Raw genomic sequence first — 24,151 nt, forward strand, 5'->3', positions numbered from 1 at the left:
TGGCACAGGAAAATTGTAATACATTATAATGCCATTTGGATTCTGCACTGGGAGATTTTGCCTTAGAAGTTAGAAATTGTTATACAAATGTCTACATACAATAACTAAGAAAATGCCATGAAGGCTATATTAAACAGTTTGATGAAAATATTTCAGATTGTAATAAAACCAGCACATTGTACCCCTTGATTGCACTAATGTACACAGCTATGATTTAATAAAAAAAAAAGAAGTTAGAAATTGTTAATAAGTCATGCATGGGCAAATATCTGTTATCGTCTTTGATCAGTATTCTTTTATCCTATTGCTTAACTTGCACCACTCCAAATTCCACTGCCTTTTTTTTTGTGTGTGAGACAAAGAGTGCCATGGTGTCAGGCAAGCTCACAGTAACCTCAAACTCCTGGGTTCAAGCCTCCCAAGTAACTGGGACTACAGGTGCCCACCACAATGCCCAGCTAAATTTTTTCTATTCTTTAGTAAGACAGTTTCTCACTCTTGCTCAGTCTGGTCTCCAACTCCTGAGTTCAAGCAATCTTCCTGGCTTGCCCTTCCTGAGTACTACCCTGTTTCTCCAAAAATAAAACAGTGTCTTATTTAAAGGTGTGCTCCCAAAGATGCGCTAGGTCTTATTTTCAGAGGACGTCTTATCTTTCCTGTAAGTAGGTCTTATTTTCGGAGGATGTCTTATTTTCAGGGAAACAGGGTAGGATTATAGGCATGAAGCACCATGCCTGGCTCTACTGCTTTTATTTAGGACATAAAAAGGCTCATAAAGATAAGTTTCCTACACCTGCAAAGATATGATATGCAAACGATGGGACCTGTGGCAGAGAAGTATCAGAAGACACATATTTGGTGCTCTAAGGTAACACATATTTGATGCTAAATGTGAGGATTGGCATAAATTGTTACGGAGTAGTGAATTTTGTTGCCAAGCCTCCTGTGACTATGGGTGAAGGGATTCCATGCCTCCACCGATAGCAGTGGCCCTGGTGCTCGTAATCCCAGTGCCAACGCCAGCCACGGTGAAGGCTGAGGAGGCACTGTGGCCTTTACCGTTGGCATTAACACTGCCTCAGGAACAGATTAATAATGTGTACTACCATGCCTTAGAAGCATGAAAGAACATGTGAGGTGAACCTGGACAGATGAGTGAAGAAGACACAGGAGGGAAAAGCCAACCTGTAAATGTTGGTTACAGCTGAGGGAGAAGATGAAGCCCAGGACTGGGGCCTGGGGACAGCTGATGTCTGTGGTTGGCAGGGCCCCCACATCTGTGGCATGGCATTTAGCTTCACAGTCAGCAACTTAGAGGGGAGCTGGCCCCCCCAAACCAATTCACCCCTTATAAGTTAGGAAGCCAGTCCTTTAATTTGGAGGGGTAAATAAAATTGCCAGGTGGCTAAGATACTTGTGTCAACAGGTCTGATTGTGATCCTGCAGGAGAATTCCAGAGGCATGCTTGGGAAACACGGACTTTCACAGCAGTGGTGCTGAGGGGCATGGCCTCAATGAGGAGTGGCCATGGGCTTGATGATCCCGAAGCCAGATGTTTCCATATGGGAACCATTGAAGAGAGCTAGGTCATCTGAGATGCCTGGGGCGTGGGGCATTTCTCCTGCAGAACGTTTGACACTTGCCTTCTGTGCTGAGTGCTGGCTGTTCCTCCTCTGTTGACAACATCATGATGGGGGCAACTTCTGATTCTGCCAGCTCTTCATTGCATCTGCTGAAAGAGCAGTGTGTACAGGGAAGTGACATGATGGTCCCATTTATACCGACTCTGTGGGTCTTTGTCTTTGGCTGTTTAGAATCAAGCTATTGAATGTTTCTGACTCAGAAGCTCTGGGGTAGACATGGCTTTTATCTTTTAGAAAGATATTTTTTCCCATGGCATGTTAGTAAAATTAAGGATAAACAAGACATCTTGTGTCTTGTGAGCTAAGGCATCATCAGCCTAGTAAGGGCAGGACACAAACTCAGAGGGAACATTGGGGCTGTTGTTTCACCTTCAACAAAAATGGGATGTACATGGGAGATGGAGTTCTTATTCTGCTGATGATGAAATTTATGAATGGAATGGTTGGGTTACTATACTTTAGTCAATCGGGGATTATGAAACTGATCTTGTAGGGGAGAGTGGCAAGGTCTGTTTGCAGGTAAGATGTGTTTTACTGTAAAATGGTGCATGTTGTGTATTAACAAATTAGAGTTGGTTGAGTTTGTTTTATTGTCTGGAATGTTACTGTGCAAGGTTCAGATAAATATGAAAAATATACAAATAATAGTAAAATATACAAGTATATTTTAATATCCATGTGCACTAAAACGTATTAATATATTTAAAACCCATTTTAATGTACAAATACTTTCAGTCATATTTACAGATATTATAAGTTTTCAGATAAAGTCAGTAGATAGGCTGTCTGTCTCCAAATCCGGAAATCATTCAAAATATTTGTGATTAATTTTATATATGAGCAAATACAATTATTTATTAAAGAAAACAATACATTTATGTGAAAGATTAAACTTTTGCATCATAACCAAAACAGTCCCCTTACATCAGAGTTGACTTTTTAAAAGAGAAGTTTTGTTTTTCTTTTTATAATCGAGAATTGTTTTGATGTGCAGATACATTCCATCACTTAATATTCATTCATGTAAAAGCCGCCAAGTGGTTTTTTCACCTCTGGCCGGAATTTTTTTATTACCACTGAGCACTGCACTCATAAAACCAGGTGAGAACACACTGCTTTGTTTCAGAGGTACATCTCAAGTCCTGGTGGGTAATTAAGTTCCTTAGTAAATGTTTGCTAGATGCTTCCTAGTAAGCCCAGTCCCAGTTACCATGGGAAGGATTAGTACCTAAAACAAATAAACATGTGTACGTGAACAGCGAAACAGTGCCTTTTCATGCTAAATGTGGTTCCCCACGTCTCCTCTGATTAGAGGTGTGCTCTGAACAAGCCGAGACGGGGCCATGCCGAGCAATGATCTCCCGCTGGTACTTTGATGTGACTGAAGGGAAGTGTGCCCCGTTCTTTTACGGCGGATGTGGCGGCAACCGGAACAACTTTGACACAGAAGAATACTGCATGGCCGTGTGTGGCAGCGTCAGTAAGTGGACCCTTCTTCAAGCCTGGCCACCTTTCGTCTTTCTCGCCACTGACCCCGCTCTTTGTAACAGATTGATTTTCCTGGTTCTTGGGAATGAGACTGTCGCTACCACTAACCACATTTCTGTCAACTTCTCTAATCGCCCAGAGTCCCCGCGGTATGTTCGATCCTGGGCACACCTCTCCATCTTTCTCTAATAAAGCATGGCCATGGATGTGTTCCCCTCCTAGCTCTGGTGGATACGTCTTGCAATCTGTAGGGACTTTGGAGTGCTTCTCTCTAAAACAAAGCTGGAGTGGCTGTTCTGTCTTCTGCAGCTGTGTCTCCAAATGCATACTTACGTGTCTGTCCGTGTACATGTGTGTTCGTGTTTATGCATGTGCACTACGTGTGCAAATACGATCTACCACCGGAAGCCTGGCTAACGATGCTTCCCTTGCATTGACAAAGGTGAATGGCTGTGATGAATTCCTTCCAGTTTTTTCATAACATGTGTCTTTTAAGGTGATGGTGAGGGAATGTGATTGAACTGAGCTGGGGCATCTCACATGCCAGAGGGCAGAAATGCTCACATGACCCCTGAGCTCAGCACACAGACATTTGCAATGTCTAGTTTCTGTGTCTTCTCTCAGAAATAGAAGAAATCTCTTAACATTAGAAAATGTAGACGATAGAAGACTGAGGAAATACAGTTTTCAAAGTCTGTTTCTTGAATGTTAAACTTGCATAATTTGGGGGATTTAAATATATGATGTCATGGTGACCTTCATACAAGATAGAATTTTTCCCTGAATAATTAATTCAGGGCAGGTAACATACCAGACATAGGAGACTTCTGTTGTTAGCAGCCTTCCAGGTTAAAGCCCCAATATTTCTTCTTTTGTTCACAAGTAGGAAGTTGGGACTACTCAAGAAGTAATAGCTCAATTTGATTAGATCAAGATGAAACTCGGTAGTTGTGCATTTTTTTCTTTGAGAGATTCATGCCTTTCCTCTCTGGTGTTGCAAGGGTAGCAGCTACTATTTCCTGCCTGGCATTGTGGGAATTATATAAATTGTTTTCCAGCTGGATCATGGGATTAAACAACAGAAGGACCTGTGCCAGTAAGACTTTCCATTGTGAAGGAGCCCAGTATCTAAGTGGACTGTAATGGGAAAGTTCCTGTGGGTCTCCCGCCTTCACCTGTGAATGAGAAGAGTCTCCTTCAGTCCCTGTGTGAACAGGTGTAGGAAGTGGTAACCCCAAGGGTTCTTTTTTTTCTGGCAGTGACTGGATGATTGCTGCTTCCAGCTCAAATGACTGCCTTCTTCAGTTTCAAACAAAGAAGTCAATTAGGTCAGGTAATGTGAACACAATGAGGGGATTCTGTCGCCTGCAGCCCTGAGAACAAAAGGCTCTTATTACGGTAATTTCTAACTAGTTTAGAGACTAGGGGTAATTTCCTGGTAGATGTCCAATGTTTTTCTCTTTTTCCTGGAGGTGGATCGGATTTATTTTCTAGAATATCACACATTTTGGTAATCAGAGTTTTGTTTTTAATTATGAGCAGTGGTGGATTTGCCTCAACAGTTAGAAGCTGTCTCCTCCCCTCGCCTCCCCATTGCTGTTCTTCCCCTCCCCTTTGGAGTGGGAGGAAGCAGTGAGCAGCTCAGGTCTGGTGAATGTTCCCTGGGCGGGATATGCTTTGCTGAGAGATTTGCAAAAGGTAGATGCTTCCAACAGGGATGTGTTGGGTAAGGCTATCTAGGGTTAGAGGGGGTGGGTTTCAGAATATTCTATCAAGAAAGTAAAGACAAGAGGTTGAAGTCAGGTAGGTGAACAAGTGTAAGTGATTTAAATGCAAGATGGAACTTTCCCCTGAACAGGTAATTCTCAGGAGGTAACATACCAGTTATAGGAGACTTCTGTTCTTAGCAGCCTTCCAAGTTAAATCCTCAGTTTTCTTTCTTTATTTTTGTTCTTGAGTTGGGAGTTTGGACTACTCTACAAATAGCCAGAGCCTCGATCCAGAAGCTATGCTTCGATTGGGTGAACTGGGAGGTAACGAAAGAGAAGTGGTGGTATTTGACAAGACAGAGAGAACAGGAACAAGAAATTGTCTCCCTGGGATGTAGGATGCGTGACAAAATACCCAGCATTCTAAGATGTTAACCTCCTGTGAAAATAGATGTTATGTTTAAATATTTACTTTGGTTTTGTGGAGGGACCAAACCTCAGGATATTTTAATTTTTTGTTTTTACTTCAATGCTTTGTTTTGGTTAGTGAAATCGTGTGAGTTTCAGCCATCCTTCCCATGTTTCCATTTTTGTTTTTAGTTATGTTCTCTTATTTTCTCCATAGTGTCCCAAAGTTTACTCAAGACTACCCAGGAACCTCTTCCCCAAGAGCCTGTTAAACGTATGTTGTCCTTCACCTGGGGGAAGGGGAGAGGGAGGGAGGAGGCTGCACGGCTGGGTCTGATTCCAGCATCATCACCTTCTTTGCATGGTTTTGTGTTTCTCCAACACTTGTGTTTTAATAAAGTGTTTCTTCCCATTGCCTTGCTTGTAATCACATTTAATTTGCCAGACAACTTGAGATGCCAGGCTAAGACCAATGACAGAGCATCTTCTATTTCTGATCAGTTTCCTTTTTGTTTAATGTGGTTTTATTAAATATTTGTGAGTACAACATTATTGTCCTTCATTGAGCATCACTGTTTTGTTTTCTAAAAGCTGCCAGGATGCCAGGCTATCATAAGAGACTTTAGACATTAGTAACATATTTCCTTAGAAAATATTGACTATCCAGGCACTGTAGAACACAGGCTAATTCATGTGCATGGGTTTCAGATATGTGTGGTTGTAAGACAATTGTTTTCAACTTTAAAAGAGAAAGATCACTTTTAGACTTTAGGACGACTTTTTCCTTTTCTCTCAGAATGTACAAAGTGGATCAGAAGTGCCCAACTTCTGATTTTTAGAGAGGAGAGAAAGAGCTTTCTATAAAGAAAGAAGCCAACTACTGCAAGTCTTACAGTGTCTCATGTTTTGTGATGTTCTTTCAGTTGTTATATCAGACTGACTTACTTTAAAAATGTGGTTTCAATACTCGTATTTGAATGATAATTATATCAGAAATAGGTTTATCCCGGTTTAGGCTAGGGATGATATATACTATTGATGCCTATGATTGGCGGATGAAGAGACACAATTTTAGTTGTAGCCTAGATATTTTATAATTAAAATTAGCACTTGTTTACATTATCCTGAAATCCTAGCCTTGAAATTGATGAAACCAGTTATCTTTTTTTAAAAAAGATAAATTACAGATAGGGGACTATATACTTTACAAAAGATTTTATACTAAACCATTGTAGTTTTTAAGGGTCTTCATAAATGTTCAAATTAATTCAAATTATATGTAACTTTTGAAGGATGTGGTTTTGACTGCCTCAATAAACACATTTTCTGCTATCATGTAAAAGCATTTTTCTCTAAAAGCCTTGAAACTATGGCAAGTGGGTGGACACAGAAAACTAGGGAAAAGCTCTGGACAGAAGGATATTACACTGTAGTGCTGATAAAACATTAGTGTATGTGGTGTGTTGCTTTGTTCTGAGCATTTCACTGATTGTTTATTTTTCTCTAGAACACTTTGTGGACGTTCCCCCTCATTTCTTTTGTACTTGTGAGAACATGAGGCTCCAATTGCTTAGTGACTTGTACCAAGCCATAGAACATGGCCGGACCAGGTTTGAAACCCAAATGATATTTTGGCTATGTTCCACACCAAATGGCTAAGCATTTGGTTCTGGAATTGCTTTCTCTTTAGTAAAATTACATTTAAGGTTCAGAAGCACATTTTAAGTATACAGAAAATAATGGAAGGAGGATGAAGCATATTAACATTTTTTCCCCAAGTGGTGTGAACATGGCTCTCACATCAATAAATTAAATTAAATATCTTTCACATGCTATTATACAATAATGATTTTTATTTCTTTATATTGAAATTTTCATCATTTTGGCATATAAAATAATATTTTTCATTTTCATTGATTGATGGAAAGAAACACCACTTTTGATAAAATTATTTTCATGATGTGCACAAAACTCCTTTTTGTATCATCCACTCTTTCAAACAGATATGAAAGTCGTTTTATAATTTTCTCTTTCTCAGTAATTTTTCTCCATCTGCTTGCAGTGTGTTTGGGATCCTGACACCTTTCCACTAGGAGGATCAAGTGATTTTGGCAGCTGTATTTTCTTTTCTACCTACAGAGGCTATTCAATCACAGCAAGTGAAGGGTTTTGCAGTGCTAGTACAAACAGACAGAGAAAGCATATAATTTCTAGTTATTTATAGCCTGTGCAGCTATGCAATCTTATTTATAGCAAAGCTGCACATTTGAATTGAAAAAGTCATGGTCATCTGGAGGTCAAATGCAGATAGCAGACTTGATTCAGAGAAAATAAGCTGAACTAGAGGGCCAACAAGTCTGTTTGATTGGACACCTTGGGCTTACGTTTTTCTCCTTCACCAATCTAGAGCTAATTGGATAATACCTCTTTGCACGAAGGTGATTGTTTTTACAGGTTGCTCAGTCGGAGCTACTTCTAGTCAAATAATGAATGTGAAATGAGATAGAAAAAGCTCTTTAGTTGAACTGATACAGGATTACATTTACGGAGAAAATATGTGGTGATCTTCATTACAGATACAATGATTTTCCTGTCAAGACTCTATTAAAATCAGACACTTCTAGGTTTCAATTTTTTTATAAAAATCAATTTTGAGCACTTCAATTTTAGGAACACAGACTTTGTTGTTCTTATTCTTATTGTAAATAATTTAAACCACAATATAAGGGATGGAGACATGAGGCTGAGAGCTTTCATTTTACATACAGCCTATGGATTTGAATCTCTAAAAAACATCCTTTCCTATTTGGAATAAAGTATCTGGTGAGAGCTGAGTTTTTTCTGACATTCATTTTGCATTGGCACATTTGAGTTTAGGACAATATAAAAGTCTGGCATTTGGTCTGCACAATGCGGTATTTGTAAACAGTAAAATTATTGTATAAATATTTGCTGATCAGTTTATAATTCAAATAGGAGCGTGTGATCCTTTTTTTCTAGTGTTGTCCCCATCAGATTGCATGTCAAAAGGCAAATAGACCAACTCCTAATGGCATTTAATCTCACAAAGAGAATCATGGCAATCTTCAGTTAGCAGATTGCACCATGGGATCTGGCCAAAGAGTGACCATCCCTGGCTCCTTCGCTTGTAGTGACATGTGGTGCAATCTGTGCAAAGAACAGCTACACCAAGGTTTCTCTACTTCAAACACTATTGACATTTTAGTCTGGATAATTAATTGTTGTGGGGGTCTGTCCTGTGCGTGCAGGGGATTTAGCAACATCCCCACCCCCACACAGTACACGCCGTTAGCACAACTCTAGCTGTGATAACTAAAAATGTCCCCAGATTTTGCTAAATGTGCCCTGCAGGAGCAGAATCTGCCCTGGTGGAGAAGCATTCTCCTGAACGAGTGATTTCCCTACGTCTGGCTCAGAGATGTAACAAGGCTGGTATAAACAGGTCTGCTTTCCTCTGACTTGGAGGCCTGTTGAAGTGTTAGAATGTCAGCAGCCTCCAGTCTCTACAGATGTTTATGAAATTGAATTTGTTAGACCCCTGTCCCAGTTCTCAGCATTTGTGAGGTAAGGTAGAAGTGTTAGAAGTCTGTTTTTCTACTCTAACGCAAGCTGCTATGGAAGCGGAGAATGAAAGCGTGAACTCCTGGATTGGAAGCATGTGGTTTGCTCATGCACCAACTCTTCCTCCTCTCTCTGTTTCACGTTAGTTTCCTGTAATCCCAGCCTGTGCTGGAGAAGAATAGATAGAGACTCCCTGTAGCCTGGCTACACCGTTGACTTTTACCCTGAGATTGTATTTATGACTTTGAGGTCTGTGCAGTGGAGTAGGTCTGGCCCCAGGTAGGACTGGAGGTTGAAAATGGCCTGGATATCATGTAATAGACCAATACACATCTAAAGAATATAAAAAGAATTGGACCCTTATCAAATCAGGTCAAACTACCATTCCCGGTTTCTAGGTGTGTTGCCTCAGAAGTTCATGATATTGCAAACTGTAGAAAGCTCACCGTTTAGCCTTGGAATGGAAAATGCCACCTTTACCTTCAGGGTGGTCACAAGGACAGGAGTCATGAGACAGAAATCTTAATGTCCAGGCCATTTAGTCTTTGGCTAAATTTGAACTATTGTTCTCAAGCATGCTATTCTTGTTCTTCTAATTATTAAATAGCAAATATTAGTTCCCATTGGCACATTCTGTGATACTATTGCAACTGGGATATTTTTATAAAACTGCCAAGCATCATGAGAAACAAAAGCATTAAAAGATGTGATGGTGAATTAAGTTACATGTCACATCAGTGCCAGTAAAAATCTATCAGATTGACAAGAAAAGCTTAGAAAGAAAAATGGCTTGCTCTCAAAGCTTTAAGAATGAGAGACTCTAAGACTGAAAAGAATTGAATTACTTAGCAAGCCAGCTTTTTTTTTTTTAAAGAGCCATTAACTCTGAATGCAGATTGAAATGTTTGGAACCAGAAGTATTTCAGATTTTGATGTTTTGGTTTTTTTAGATTTTAGAATATTTGCATATTCCCAGTGAGATATCTTTGGGCTGGGACCGAAGTTTAAACATGCAATTAAAATTCATTTATGTTTCACATACACTTTATACAAAGGCCTCAAGTAATTTTATGCAGTACTTTTAATATTTTGGATGTGAAACAAAGCCTGTGTACACTGAGTCATCAAAAAGCAAGGGGTCACTATCTCAGCTACCATGACACCTCACTTTACCTTCAAAAAGTTTAGGATTTTAGAGCATTTCAGATTTTTAGATTAGACATATTTAACCTGTTGTAAAAGAAAGCTCTTCCTGTATGTGCTCTCTTTAGCTACTTGCTAAAGAAAAGTAAGTAGATAATTTGTGGGGAAAAAAAAATGAGTTGACAAACATTTTCCACTAAAGGCAGATCATAAATATTTTAGGCATTTGTTAAGTCATATACTCTCTGTCATAACCATTCAGTGCTGTAATTGTAGCATAAAACCAGCCATAGAAAAGTAAACAAATAGACCTGGCTGTGTTTGAATCAAACGTTAATTTTTATAAAGCAGCCAGCAGACCAACCCCTGGTTTAATACCGTGATTACCTTTAAGTCCAGGATGTGCTAGGCTAGGTATTATTTTGAGGGACATCAGCAAAGTAATAACGAATACCCTGCTTTCAATAACTTGATAATTTCATTGATGAAATGAGACTTGAGTGTTTCCTAGACTTAAATAACCATATGAAGGAAAATATACAAACATAGGGAAGGATGGGTGCAAGAGGCTAGAGTAAAATGAAATCGGTTTTATCTTTAAGGCCTTCACGGAGGTTAACAATTCCATCTGCTTTTACTGCCACAATGAAAGTGGACGATATTGAAGATTTTGACTTTTTGAACTTACCTATTGAGTGTTGAATGGCTGTGATGGGTCATGTCTTTATGAGTCTCCATTAACAAAGTCAAGAATAGCTTTTGACAGATGGACAAAAACAGTAACTTACAGTGAGCACGTTCCAGATGCCACCAGATACCGGCTGTGACTGCAGGTGCTGCACCTCTCTCTCTTAGATTCAGACTTGAGGTTGCTTTTAAATTTTGGTGCATTGTGCTAAATAGAGAATATAGATTTTAATAAAAACAATGCCAGCCTTCATTCTTTCACATTCATTGCACATGTTTGACAACATTCCCACAGCAGTATGTGTCCATAGGCATAAAAAAGAAATGTAGCTTAACGAAAGTAGAGTAAACACAGCGTAGATTACATTTTTATTACCTTATGTCCACACAATGCGTCGGTGGTGGTCTCAGCCAACCGCGATTGCACTGAATGTAAAATAAATACGATACAAGGGCATAGGGGGAGGTGCCTTTGTTCTTTGCTTTTAGAGAATTTAGTATTATATTGAAGGCTCATAAACTTTATCTTCTATTTGGGACTCGGTGGGGGTGATAAATATTTGAAGTTAGAAGGCGTTAGGATTTTTACCTGTTTGGGAATTAGAGAAATGGAGAGACTTAAAATTTTTTTTAAGTTGGAGTAGCACACAGAAAGCTCTACCATGTTTCAAGATTAAATCTTCACATAAAATCTTTCTTACAGGTTTACATTTCACTTACGTGTAAATTATCCTCATTGCCATCTCTCATAAATTATAGCCATTTCAAGTGACAACATTGCTAGTTCTGTATCAAGCAGCATTTTTAATAACGCCAAGCTCCTCTTGTCAATGCTGTAGAGATAAATTGCTTTCCAGCTGACGAAAGGAGGTGAACTGAATTTTCTTGTTATACTCTGACATTTGTATTTTGACTCAGTGCAATTCATGTGTCTCTGTTTAGGGAAATACTTGGACTTGTGGCCTGTTGTAGATGGTCATGGTTATTACCATTTGGAGTTGGAATTATTTCTCCTTTTTGCATCCTCAGCCCGTCATGACTATAAAATTATGGGTCGCCCTAGAAATAAAGGACATAAATGCATATCAAAATGAAAGAGACAATTGTTTGTAATGTCTCTAATTTGGACCCCACATTCTTGCTCTCTTTGGTATGCCTATGAAGTACTACTATGCAGTTATAATAAAATCAGAACTCAAATCAGGGAAATTGTTACATGCACAGTTCAGTTTGATGGGCCATCACATGGAGTCCTCCAGAGGGACAAAGAGAGGATTCTTCTACTGCAGCCTGAAGATTTTAGCAGGTTTCACCTCCTTTTGAAATAACTTCCCCATCAGGGGTCCTCAAACTATGGCCCACGGGCCACATGCGGCAGTGTGATTGTATTTGTTCCCGTTTTGTTTTTTTACTTCAAAATAAGATATGTGCAGTACGCATAGGAATTTGTTCATAGTTTTTTGTTTGTTTTTTTTTAACTATAGTCCAGTCCTCCAACGGTCTGAGGGACAGTGAACTGGCCCTCTGTTTAAAAAGTTTGAGGACCCCTGCTAGATGATACTTTTCTAGGGGGAAGCAGAGGTGTGGAAATGTTTCATTGGCACCTTGGCCCCAGTGATGGAGGTGGATTTTATTACCCGAACTGTGGGTGCAGCTTCAGGGTTCATTACTAAAGGGAAAGCAAACCTGCTTTTTCCCACCCTCCCCGGTCAGAACATCGAACCCTGGCAGGTGTTGAGAGGAGATTCCAGTGTGAAGGGGAAGTGTTGTGACAAGCATCAGTGTATCGTCATTAAAACTGAAAGCCGCTTCCCCCATGGTATCCAGTTCTTGTGGTAACAGCATTTTGGTGTGAGGGGAAGAAGCGTATCTCAACCTTCTCACGGGAGAGGGGAGCCGATGGGAGAACCATCCCCGAAAGCCACCCCACCCCGACCCACCCCCCCGTTCAAGCCACCTTATCTTCGCTGCTCTCAAATGCCTCTCACCTGCTACTGTCGGGTAGCAGCCCCAGTGATCCTGTCACAACCCGTCACATCCCATAGTCCTCACTGCAGTTTCGGGACCCATGATCTGTGCCCGCGTCCCTGCTGCCTCGCCCCCTCTTTTCTCTCCCACTCCTTCTGTGGCCACTGGGTCTGGCCGCTCATCAGGGAGTTTTCCAGGCACCCTCACCACCCAGGGCCTGGTGCTCGTTCCTGCATCCTTCCAGCAGCTAAGTGGGAAGCCTGGGAGTGTCACCCTCCCAGCTACCACCCTGCCTGGCTGCTGCACTCAGCCTCCACCCTCCCCACCCCCCATCCTTCTTAATTCTGCCCTATTTCTCTTCTTTTCCCCTATAACAGAAATCACATGCTAATGACAGGATTTCTGGTTTGTCTTTTTTTGTTTTTTTTTTTTTTAGTTGTATGTTTGTGGTGATCATTTCTTCCACTAGAATATAATGCCACCAGGATCACGTCTCTGTCAGCTTTGCTCACTGCCCCCCACCCCCAGCTTGACATGTAACGGGAGTGATAATATTGGGGGGCTGTAGGGAGAAGGAACAAGCGGGTGCCCTCAGGGTGGCATGATCTGTCTGCATGACGGCTGCTGTCTCGGATTCTCTGAACCTCTGTCCTCCCAGGGTGGCAGAGAACAAGGACAGCGTAGATAGAGGGTGTTAGTCATCAGAATGCCGCTGTATATTTGGAGGCAGAATGTTCTCCTTGAAGCAGTAATGTGCTGTGAATTGGAACCGCTTTTCTGTTGTATTTTTTCATTCGTCACGAGTGTTTAGAACACGTTCTTGCTGTTAGAAAGGAAGGGAGCTAAGCCTCTGTGTATCTTACCATGAGCTGCAAGGCTACTAGGAGACCAAAACAAGAAAATAAATGTGAAGGTTATTTAAAAAGTTAAAAGCCCATGCACGTGATGTGGGTATTGTTGCTAACGATTAGACACCTAGAGGTCGAAATCCAGAGCTGAAGGTGGTTAACATAAGGTTTGCGTGTTTTCCAGCTTGCTTGCAGACGGGAAGGACCTAAGGCTAAAATGTCCGTTTTCCAGCTCTGTGGGATTTTTCACTTGACCTCTGTTTTATAACCCTTCTTCTGTTGGTGGTCATTTACCAGATAGTGTTCAGGGCAGGAACAGCTGTTTGATTAAAGATAGGCCAATGGACATTATAACAAGCCATATTTTTTGCCAAGCCATGTTGTTCATTAACAAAATAAGACAACAAAAGCCCTTACCAGCTCCCAGACATGTGGACGGATTAGCCCTTAACTGCTCTAAAAATTAACTTTATAGCCTTTTTATGGCTTACCTAGTCCTAAATTCAGACTTCATTTGTGTGTGTTTCAGGATGCGAAGGAGAATGTTAAATGATAAGTGTTTCCCCTCCATGTGGTAAAACGGGGTAGTTTTTTCCCCCCACGTATTAAATGAGAACCCACAGAATTGTGCCCAGCACAGTAGATGGAAAGAGGCCATTATGATTTGGCCAGCATAGAAATCTGAACCCTTATCACAGCTTCTAGGGGACCTCAGAGGTCTCTGAACAGGACAAAATGCTTTGTGGTCCTTTAAAAAACAAAACAAAAATTAAACCTTCCTAAGAGTCAGTTTGTTTCTCCTTATAGTCAGTGATGACAGGGACCTGTATTTTAAGTGATCTGCTAATAAACAACTTCCTGTGTTCTTTGTGCCCCAGGACATGCTCTGACATCCCTTGAGCCCTACTCCCTTCTGGAAAGGAAGTCTCTTAAAAGGGTGGGATTAGGGCAGAGGTTTTCCTGCTGCTGTCCTCTACCAATGCTATCCTGTCTCTGGCTGGCCATGGACTGTCACACAGAGGTAGCCAGTTCTGGTAACATAGCCTCTGTATCGGAGAACTAGAAGCTGAGTTCTCTGGACATAGTCCTCTATAAAAATGCTCTCCCCTCCCTCCACCACCTTCAGGGGAGTGACAATGAAATGCTAAACTCATTGTGAAATATCAATATGCGTTGTCACTCTGCTCTCCTTAACCAGGCAGTGATCTGGTTTGCTAGTGGGTATGAATATAGGATAATTACACTTGCTTATACTAATTGAGATGGAGGGGTAGTGTGAATGGCTAAAAAGTTTGACTTCAAGATTAAAACAAAGACACCTTCTCTTAAATTCCTCAACTATAAGAAGTAACTGGGACTCCTAACCAAGATTTACTTGAAGAGAAATTTTATTATTCTGGGTTCTCCAGAGAAATAGAAGCAATGAAAAGATTTATGATAAGGAATTGGCTCACGTGGTGATTATGGAAGCTGATAAGTCCTCCTGTAGTTGGCTGGGTGCTATCGCTCAGCAGAACTAGAAGTTCAACCGAGGCACAGCACAAAGTGACATTGGATAGAAAATGAAAGTAAAACTGGAGCAGCACAGGCAGCAGGAATACAAAGCACAAGTGACCTGCCCCGGCTTTAGTGCCGCAGGGAGACATTTAAGAGCAAAGGGAAAGCTCAGAGCACTTCCAAAGAGAATTGAAAGTAGGTCCCTCTCAAGAGTGAGGAGAGAAAGGAGACTCACACAAGGGTGGTGTAGAGATGTCCATATCCTCTTCCTCTCTGTTTGAAATTGTTGGTGACTCTTTCCTTGGACTGGCATTGTTATTCCTTTCTACTGGTCACTGATTACCTGGGTTACCGCATACCCACATCCTTTTCCCTTTTCTTGGCTACAGTTGTTGAGTGGTGATCTAACTGTTGGATGTTAGTCTGGGCCCTCCAGACTTCCTTGTTCAGCAGACCGGGCTTTCTTTCCATCCCCCTTGAAGCCTCTTTCTCTGTCCCTCCTCACGTACGGTCTGTTTTCTGCCACGCAGAGACCCAGGGGAGCTGTTGATATTATTTAGTCTGAATCCAAAGATGTGGCAACCAAGAGAGCTGAGCTGATGGTGTGAATTCCAGTTCAAGTGCAGGAGAAGACAACCAGGCGAGCAGGAAACAAAAAGGGCAAATTTCTTCTTTCTCCTCACTTTTATTTTCAGGGCCCCAACAGATTGGATGGTGCCCACTCTCCTTGGGGAGGGCAGCCCACCTTAATGAGCCCACTGTTTTGAATGCTCATCCCATCCAGAAATACCCTCACAGCTACACTGAGAAATAATGTTTAATCTGGGCACCTTGTGGCCCAGTCAAGTGGGCACATAAAATTAACCATCAAAGAAATACTTCTTTCTTTCTTTCTTTTTTTTTTTTTTTTTGAGACAGAATCTCGCTATGTCACCCTCAGTAGAGTGCTATAGCGTCACAGCTCACAGCAACCTCAAACTCTTGGGCTTAAGCATTCTCTTGCCTCAGCCTCCCAAGTAGCAGGGACTACAGGTGCCCTCCACAACGCCCAGCTTCTTTTTGTTGCAGTTGTCATTGTTTAGCTGGCCCAGGCCAAGTTTGAACCTGCCAACTTTGGTGTATGTGGCTGGCACCATAACCACTGTGCTAAGGGCACCGAGCCCATCACAGAAATATTTCATGATTCTGTGGACTGAATTGGTCATACAATATGAATATTTATTTCCATGTACCTAAAACATGGGCTTAATCCTTGAAATGTTCTTAAATCTGTAAAACATATCTCACATGCTTATTTCTTAATTATTCCCTATTCTTACATTAGAAAGCTGTATTTCAATTCAGTTCAGATATGTAATTCAGATTATAGTGTTTTATCTCCTTTCCATTTTATAGTAGACAATATTTGCAAACCATAAGAAATGGGAAAACTTCTTACTTACATAGTGACTTTTGTTATTCCAGTCTTCCAAAAAGGTGTCTGTGGTTATGACAGATACAGCCAGATGGCTATCTTCCTCAGAAATAGAACCCCAAACTTTTATACATTTCCATTTGTTTAAAACACAAAATATGGTTTCCCTAATCATGTCATTCTGCCAGATTATACTATACCAAAGAGTATTACTGTGTTATCTTTTGCTTTTGCTTTTATTTGTTCTCATTTGAGCTCTAGCAGTTAAGATGAGAACATGATTAAAACCAAGGGAAACAAATTTAAAATACTAAATACCACATCCACTTCAAGTGGAGAAAATGATTAAATTAAAAAACACATATTGATTTACTTGAGGTTATGCTGAGAAACATTTACCTTTGATTTTTTTATATAAGAATTTAGTATCAAGTTATTTTTTTTATCTTATAAATTGAGAATTTACTTATTTGTAATGCTTTCACTCTTTCATGTGGGTCATGCCTAACATCTTTTTAGAAAACATATCATACTTTTCTCGTAGATGGCACTTCACGATCCTGTGTGTAATTTATTTTCATTGGATCAGAAATAAAAGCGAGGAGGGAAAATCAGAATGAATTTTTCTCTTTAAAGTGAAATATATTATTTAACAAACAAACAAAAAAAGCCTTCCAGTTATAGCTACTATCTTAAAGCTTTTGAATTGTTAAGATTCCAGACATTTTCTTGAAATGTGTAAAACATACTTAACTTACACTTTAGTTTCACAATGACTTAGCCATAAATTTTCTTGTTCAAGCCTATTTTGGGATACTTATACCAAATATAATACCCAAGTAATTACTTGCATCAGTGATGATATTTGAGTAATCTTTAAACACTGAAGTTGATTTGACCTGAAAACACAGTGAACATCCCTCATTTCTTTTTTAGGTTGAACATACTTTTTTCTTCTTTAAGTCAAAATCTCTTTTTTTCTTTTCTTATTTTTTAAGCTCATAAATACTCTGACTTTTCACTAGTCATTATTCATCTTTTGGAAAACTGCTTGCGTGTAAGTGTTATAAATTACTTGGCTTATGAGTTAGGACATTTTTGTTTTATAGTTACTCTTCAATTTTATGGGTATTTATGTTTCCCCATAAAAGACCAGTATATATTGCAGCTCAACATTGCTTAGCAGTATTAGTTGAATTTAAAAAAGAAATCACTTTCTTTTTGACAACTAGCGTAATGAATTCATCAACTATTGCCAAATTAGTGAAGGCAGAATGGTCCTTTTGTTGTTTAAAAAATGCATTTATTGATACATACACTTCTTTTTGTAGTGTTTCAAATACTGTCCCATGAAGAATGTCTTTGTAATTAAACTCTACAGTACACTGTAGAGCTTTCCTCATCTCTGAGGTGTTGTTCTGCAACAGGCTAATTTTCAAGTTTCTTTGGTTTCCGCCAGAATCTTAACATGTGGAATTAATGTTACCATCATTTCTTTCAAGATTTCAAAAAAAAATCAATCTAGCAAAAGCATGAGGATTTGGAAAGACATTTTTGTATTAAGCACCAACTGTTTTTGCTCTGTGCATGCTTATTTTGTAAAAAGAAAAAAAAAAAACCTCTAAATATAATACTATAAGCACAAAATGGACTGTTTTTAAGATTTTCCTTCACCCTGTACTTGAAAGTGTTCAAACATCCTTACTGTGGTAGGAAATATCTCATGGTGTTCTCTTAAACAGCATTAACATCTTTCATGTGCTTCTTTACTAAATTCTTTATTCTGGGAAATAACTGAAAACATGGCTTTCTTTTGAATGATTGGGTATTCTGTTTTTCTTCTCAAACTTGTTTCTTTTTTGTTTTATAGTTCCTACAACAGCTGCCAGCACCCCTGACGCTGTCGATAAATATCTCGAGACACCTGGAGATGAGAATGAACATGCCCATTTCCAGAAAGCAAAAGAGAGACTTGAGGCTAAGCACCGAGAGAGGATGTCACAGGTAAATCTGGAGGTTGCTGTGAGCTGTGACACCACAGCACTCTACCCAGGGTGACAGCTTGAGACTCTGTCTCAAAAAAAAAAAAAAAAAAAAAAAGAGCGTGGCTTCCCATATTAGCACAAAGCAATGTCAGTGGCCCAGGGAAATCTAAGTGAATGAATGAAAATTTTGGGCTAAAGTCAAATATTCATTTTTTTGGTATTAGTATTCTGTGATAACTATCAGAAGATTTGACTAATGCATGTCATACTTAACACAAATACTTAAAAGGTCTCTTGACAGACACTAAACACGATTCATGAATTATGCTGCCATAAATTTTCTAAGATTATAAGCCATCTTTAGTAGACTATTAATCTTGATTTTGTTTACAGTATTTTCTGACAGGAGGCCTTACCTACCCTAGGGAAGCTCCCCATCCCAGGGCGATAGCACATGCGTGGCCTATGGACATGTTTTCTCATGCTAATCAACCAGTCCAAAGCCGTGACCCCCAACTACCCTCTTTCTCTGCTTCTTTCATTCTGGGCTATTGTCCATCTGCTCTGATCACCCAGGGCCATGTACTAAACAGCTAGAGAAGGGCCTTATTCCTCCAAATCCCTGGAAATTATTCAAGCGAGTTAGTCCTAACCCTGTTTACCCTGCTTCTCCCATCCCTTTGCATGAAAACCACATGTCCACATTTCCCCATCTCCTGTATCTTCTGGCCGATGCTGGTGCTTCCGTGGGGCCCTACATGTTGGGGTGTGCACCCCCTCTTGAGACTGTAACAGACTGTCTTCTGAGGGCTGGTCATTACTGATCGGTGGGCCTCACCATGCCCAAATAATAATAAAACCTACATTTTAAAACATAGAACTATTAATAATAACATATCTAAAAGACATAACACAGTTAGCTTTTATTTTTCCTTTAAAATGAAGTGAGTGTATGATGCCCCATAATCATATCATTGTATACAGTTATGATTTAATAAAAAAAAAAAAATAAAATGATTAGCCACAATACATGGGTGTACTTTGGTATAGTAACTTAAGGAGGAAAAAAATTTTATAATCACAATACGTATGGCTCTGTTTTACAGCGTCCAGTTCTAATGGTTGCCCATATTTGTAAGAAAATCTAAAAGGGAGTTGAACTAGAGAGCTACTTACAGTGGAATAGTGAGGTTTCACCTGAAGCCAATTCTTGAAAAAATTGGATTTTCATTAGGAAGGACACAGTCAGATATATAATCGTTGTAAAGAAGTCACAGGAGGACTGTGAATCACCGTTATTGCCAGTAAAATGTGCTTCTTTAAACTTAAATCTTATCTAACTTCTTTCTGAAGCTTTCAGAGGTTTCCCGCTACTCTCAAAAATCCAATTCTGGGGATATGAAACCCACAAAATATATATATATATATAGAGAGAGAGAGAGAGAGAGAGAACAATAATAAAGTAAATATTTAATTCATTGTCAGCATTGACTTCTTCTAGAAATGCCCTCACTTTCTTCTTTACATTGACAAATCTCGCTCATTTGTTATGCCCCATTTGATACTCAGAAAAAGACAGGTAGTCGTTGCTCTTACCTTTCATTTCATTCAAATATTTGGTCTTCTGTTTTATTAGTGATTTTGGATATGTACGTCTTATCTCTCCAAATGTATTATAAGCCTCCTTTTAATACCCATAAGTTCATATAAGCCTTATTAACCTTATATGTTGTTCTTGGACCCACTTAGTCATTATTAAAAAAAAAAAATTTTTTTTAATCTGGCACTTTTCCCCCTACTGTGTCTTGATCATTTTGATCCTGTTAAGAAGAAGGACTTCAAAGGCACTTGTAGCTTCAAATATGATAGTCTGCGCTAGAATAATAATTCAGCTTTCTTTTAGCACATCTATTTGACCTAGGATGTAGTTCATATAAGGTTTGATAGCTGTTCTTCATTTTTAGTTACCAGATGGATCTGAGGTAGTGTAAGAGATATCATCCAGGAGCAGAGAATGCTGTCTAGTAGACTCCAAGGGTCATAGGAAAGTGAGACTCCTGAGACATTCATCTTCATAATCTATGATGCTGAATTCTGGGGACTTTCTGACTTTGAACTTGCCTGCCTCTTACAGCTCTACCGAGTAGTAGTCATCTTGTCTGCATGAAATAGCCAGGTCTGTGAAGAACCATGAATCCAGGTGAAAATGACACATTTGTGCATCCAGCAGAAAATTGCTTTATAAGACTATAGAGAACAGCCACAAGGTCCAGATCTTGAGAATTTTAAATTTGAAAAATCATGGGGATTTTAAAATTGATTTGTTGTTATAGTTTTTGTTATTACATATAGTATGTGTTATTACAAACACAGAGGATTTTGGTCCACTTGGCATTTTGCTTTGTTGGGGATTATAGCTCCAGATCTATAGATTTTTGTTACTGTATGTTATGACTGGCTTCTAGCAAGTATAAGGATCTGAACAGAGTGTTTTTATTACTTATGATTTTTAATACAACCTTAAAATGAAGTCCTTCAAAGTGAAAGCTGACCTGACTCGGAAGCTTTTTGGTGTTTAAGACAAGCAGCAACATCTCAGAAGAAGCCCTCTCTCCTGTTACTAAATAAAAATATACTTAGCTTACCTGGGGGATTTTTCGTTTTATAATGAAATTGAGCCACAGGGTAGAAAAGCTTGGTCTTAGAGCCACCAAGGTCTTGCTTTCTGTTCTTCCTTCTTTGTGACCTGCATGCCCTTGAGCATCTGCCTTAACCTGGCCCATAAAATGGAGATGGCTCATGCCGAACCTCACACACTGATGTGAGTCTGACCCTAAAATAAAATCTTAAGCCTCCACCCCTCAGCAACTGACTGAATGGACCCCCTCTTGGCTAAGGGGATCCCTAAAACTGAGTTGCTAGCCTTGAGAAAGAAGATCAGACCTGCCTTATCACATCCCTCCCCTTCTTAGAGACCTCCTTTATGACATCCTAACAGGCTTAAGGCTACACAGGACCTACCAGCAGCCTCTCAATGTACATAACAAACCACTTGAGTCTCTAATTAACAGACCCTTTATCTTAAGCATTCCTTTCCACTGAGTCCTGGTCTTTTGGACAGAGCCTAACTCTTTCAGCCAATTTTCAGCTAAAGATAAACTCACCTACAACCTGAAAGCTCCCACTTCCAGAAGTCCCACCTTCCAGAGGTCCAGAGGCCAAACCAATGTGTTTTCCACATATTGATTTATGACCCCACCTGTAATCCCCATCCACCCTAAAATGTATAAAACCAAACTGTCACTCAACCACCTCAAGTCCACTTGGTCAAGGCTTCTTGGGTGTGGCTGCAGGTCATGGGCCTCAAATTTGGCTCAGAATAGATCTCCTTAAATTAATTATTTTACTAAGTATAGCTTCTTTTCCATAGACATGAGGAATCAGTTAAATTAGACAGATTTGTACAGCACGTGATACAGGGTCAATGGTAATGTTGCTAGCCATGAGACATGTTCTCTGTTGTTGCTGGAGACGTGTTCAGCCTTCAGTGGGTATTCATTTGCAGTGAGCAGTCTTGAGAGGATGGTATAGGTAATTTGTTTCTTGTGGGAGTGTAGGATATTGATATATTGCTCTAAAAATCAGAATTTAAGTATATTTATATATATATAGAACAATATATATATATAGAACAATAATACTAGTACTTATTTTCAACTCACTTGCTAAATATATGTCTTTAATTATTCCCTCAATTCAAAGCTAAAAGTTCAAGTTCTGATTGTATGAGGTGAGCTAGTAAAAATGTAAATGTAAAGGGGAATTCAATTTTTCACATTGCAATGAAACACTGGGCTCTATCTCAAATTAATTTTGAGGTTCCTTGTCTGAAGAATTCTTGGTAGAACACTGCCACTGTAACAATCTCAAAGCAGGAAATTGAAATAGATTTATAGCAAGGCTTATCTCATCTATAAAGCGAAGAGTCTTCAACATCCCCCCTCGCCCACAGGTGCCCTTTATTAACTTCATAGAGGCACCAAAGCAACTGGGACATTATGTTTCTTTTCTTGTGTGTTCTGTTATTGTTCATCACAGCAGGGTGTTTGTCCCAATTTTGCTGTGAACCTTGAGGTTATTTTTGATATGTTCTTCAAGAGTAATAGAATATTTATTCCATCTGTTTTCTCTGTAATTTCGATATGACAAGGGGAAGATGTCTTATATCTTATACTAAGAATTAATCCTAATAGACAATAAAATAGCTAGTCAGAAACCCACATGACTATTGACTAATTAAGAATTAATTTTTAATTATTATTATTATTTTTTTTTAGATAGAGTCTCACCCAGGCTAGAGTGCAGTGGCTTGATCACAGCTCACTGCAGCCTTGAACTCCTGGGCTCAAGCAATCCTAACCTCAGTCCCTCATGTAGCTGCAACTGTAGGTGCAAGCCACCATTCTGAGCTAATTAAAAAAAAAAAAAAAAATTGTACCGAGGCAGGGTCTCCCTATGTTGCTTGGTCTGGTCTTGAGCTCCCGGGCTCTAGCAATCCTCCCTCCTCTGCCTCTCCCCAAGTTGCTAGAATTACAGGCATGAGCCACCATGGCCACTGCTGTGGTGATTTTATGTGGTATTGTGTCATAGAAATTTTTTATCAATAGTTATTTGTTCCAAGCCCTTTCTTCTTTTCCATCTTGAAGGATGTCAGAAAAATTAATTTCTTAGGGATAAATACCTAAAAATTAACAGGCTTTTACAGTGCAAGAATCATGTTTCCTTACACCTCAGAAGTGCACAATGTATGCAAATACATATCTGACAACAAGCCAGTCTTTTGCTTCTTTAAGCCTCTTTCTTCATTTTACCTAGTTCAGGTTTGAGTTGCACTTAAACAAACTCTACTTGACAGCAATTCATATACTTGGAAAGGAAAAGGCAACCATAGTGGTAAGAAGTTAGAATCATTTTCCTTCAACAACATGCACAGGTGCAGACTTTTACTTTTGCATTCAGATCATGGAAATACAGGTGAATGATAAGGTTGAGAGCAGGGAGCATCAATTTCCAACAAAACAGACACACACCTGGTGTCTTGGTCCATTTTGTGTTGCTATAACAGAATAACACAGGCTGGGTAAATTATAAAGAAAAATAGTTATTTGAGTTCTGAAGATGGGGAAGTCCAAGGGCATGGCACCAGCCTCTGGTGAAGGCCTTGGTGCTTTGCCTTCCATGGGGGAAGTCAGAAGAGCAAGAGAGAGCCAAAATCTCCCTTTATAACAACCCACTCTTCACAATAATGAACCCGTTTTCTCAGTAATGATATTAACTAAAGGCCTGACCACTCAACAGTATTCCATTGGGGATTAAGTTTCTAAAACATGCTTTTTAGGGAACATATTTAAACCATAGCACCTTTTTACTAAGTGTCACTTGTCAAAAATACTTATTTGCAGCTGGGTGTGGTGGCTCATGCCTGTAATTCTAACATGGTGGAAGCCTAAGGCAGGTGGATTGCTTGAGCTCAGGAGTTTGACACCAGCCTGAGCAAGAGCGAGACCCCATCTCTACTAAAAATAGAAAGACTAGCCAGGCGTGGTGATGCACACCTGTAGTCCCAGCTACTCAGGAGGCTGAGGCAAGAGGATTGCTCAAAACCAAGAGTTTGAGGTTGCTGTGAACTATGATACCATGGACCTCTACACAGGGCAACTTTTTCTGTCTCAAAAAAGAAAAAATTGTTTTGCTATATTCAGAATTTTATAACGTGTCT

At 39.6% G+C, this 24,151-nt stretch overlaps 1 protein-coding gene across 7 annotated transcripts in view; it reads left to right on the forward strand.

Moving 5' to 3' along the window:
• APP (amyloid beta precursor protein) overlaps positions 1 to 24,151 on the forward strand; it is a 295,844-nt gene that overhangs the window by 184,454 nt on the left and 87,239 nt on the right. For 3 of the 7 annotated variants that reach the window (XM_053565416.1, XM_053565418.1, XM_053565419.1), the window contains one exon: positions 18,258 to 18,391. In XM_053565416.1, the coding sequence (XP_053421391.1) occupies positions 18,258 to 18,391 (134 nt within the window). Of the gene's footprint in view, positions 1 to 2,955; positions 3,124 to 5,465; positions 5,523 to 18,257; positions 18,392 to 24,151 lie in introns of all 7 variants that reach the window. The other 4 variants (XM_053565412.1, XM_053565413.1, XM_053565414.1 and 1 more) reach the window with 2 other exon arrangements.

This window comes from Nycticebus coucang, chromosome 16 (genome assembly GCF_027406575.1).
Source record: "Nycticebus coucang isolate mNycCou1 chromosome 16, mNycCou1.pri, whole genome shotgun sequence".
In the NCBI taxonomy this organism is placed as follows: Eukaryota; Metazoa; Chordata; class Mammalia; order Primates; family Lorisidae; genus Nycticebus; species Nycticebus coucang.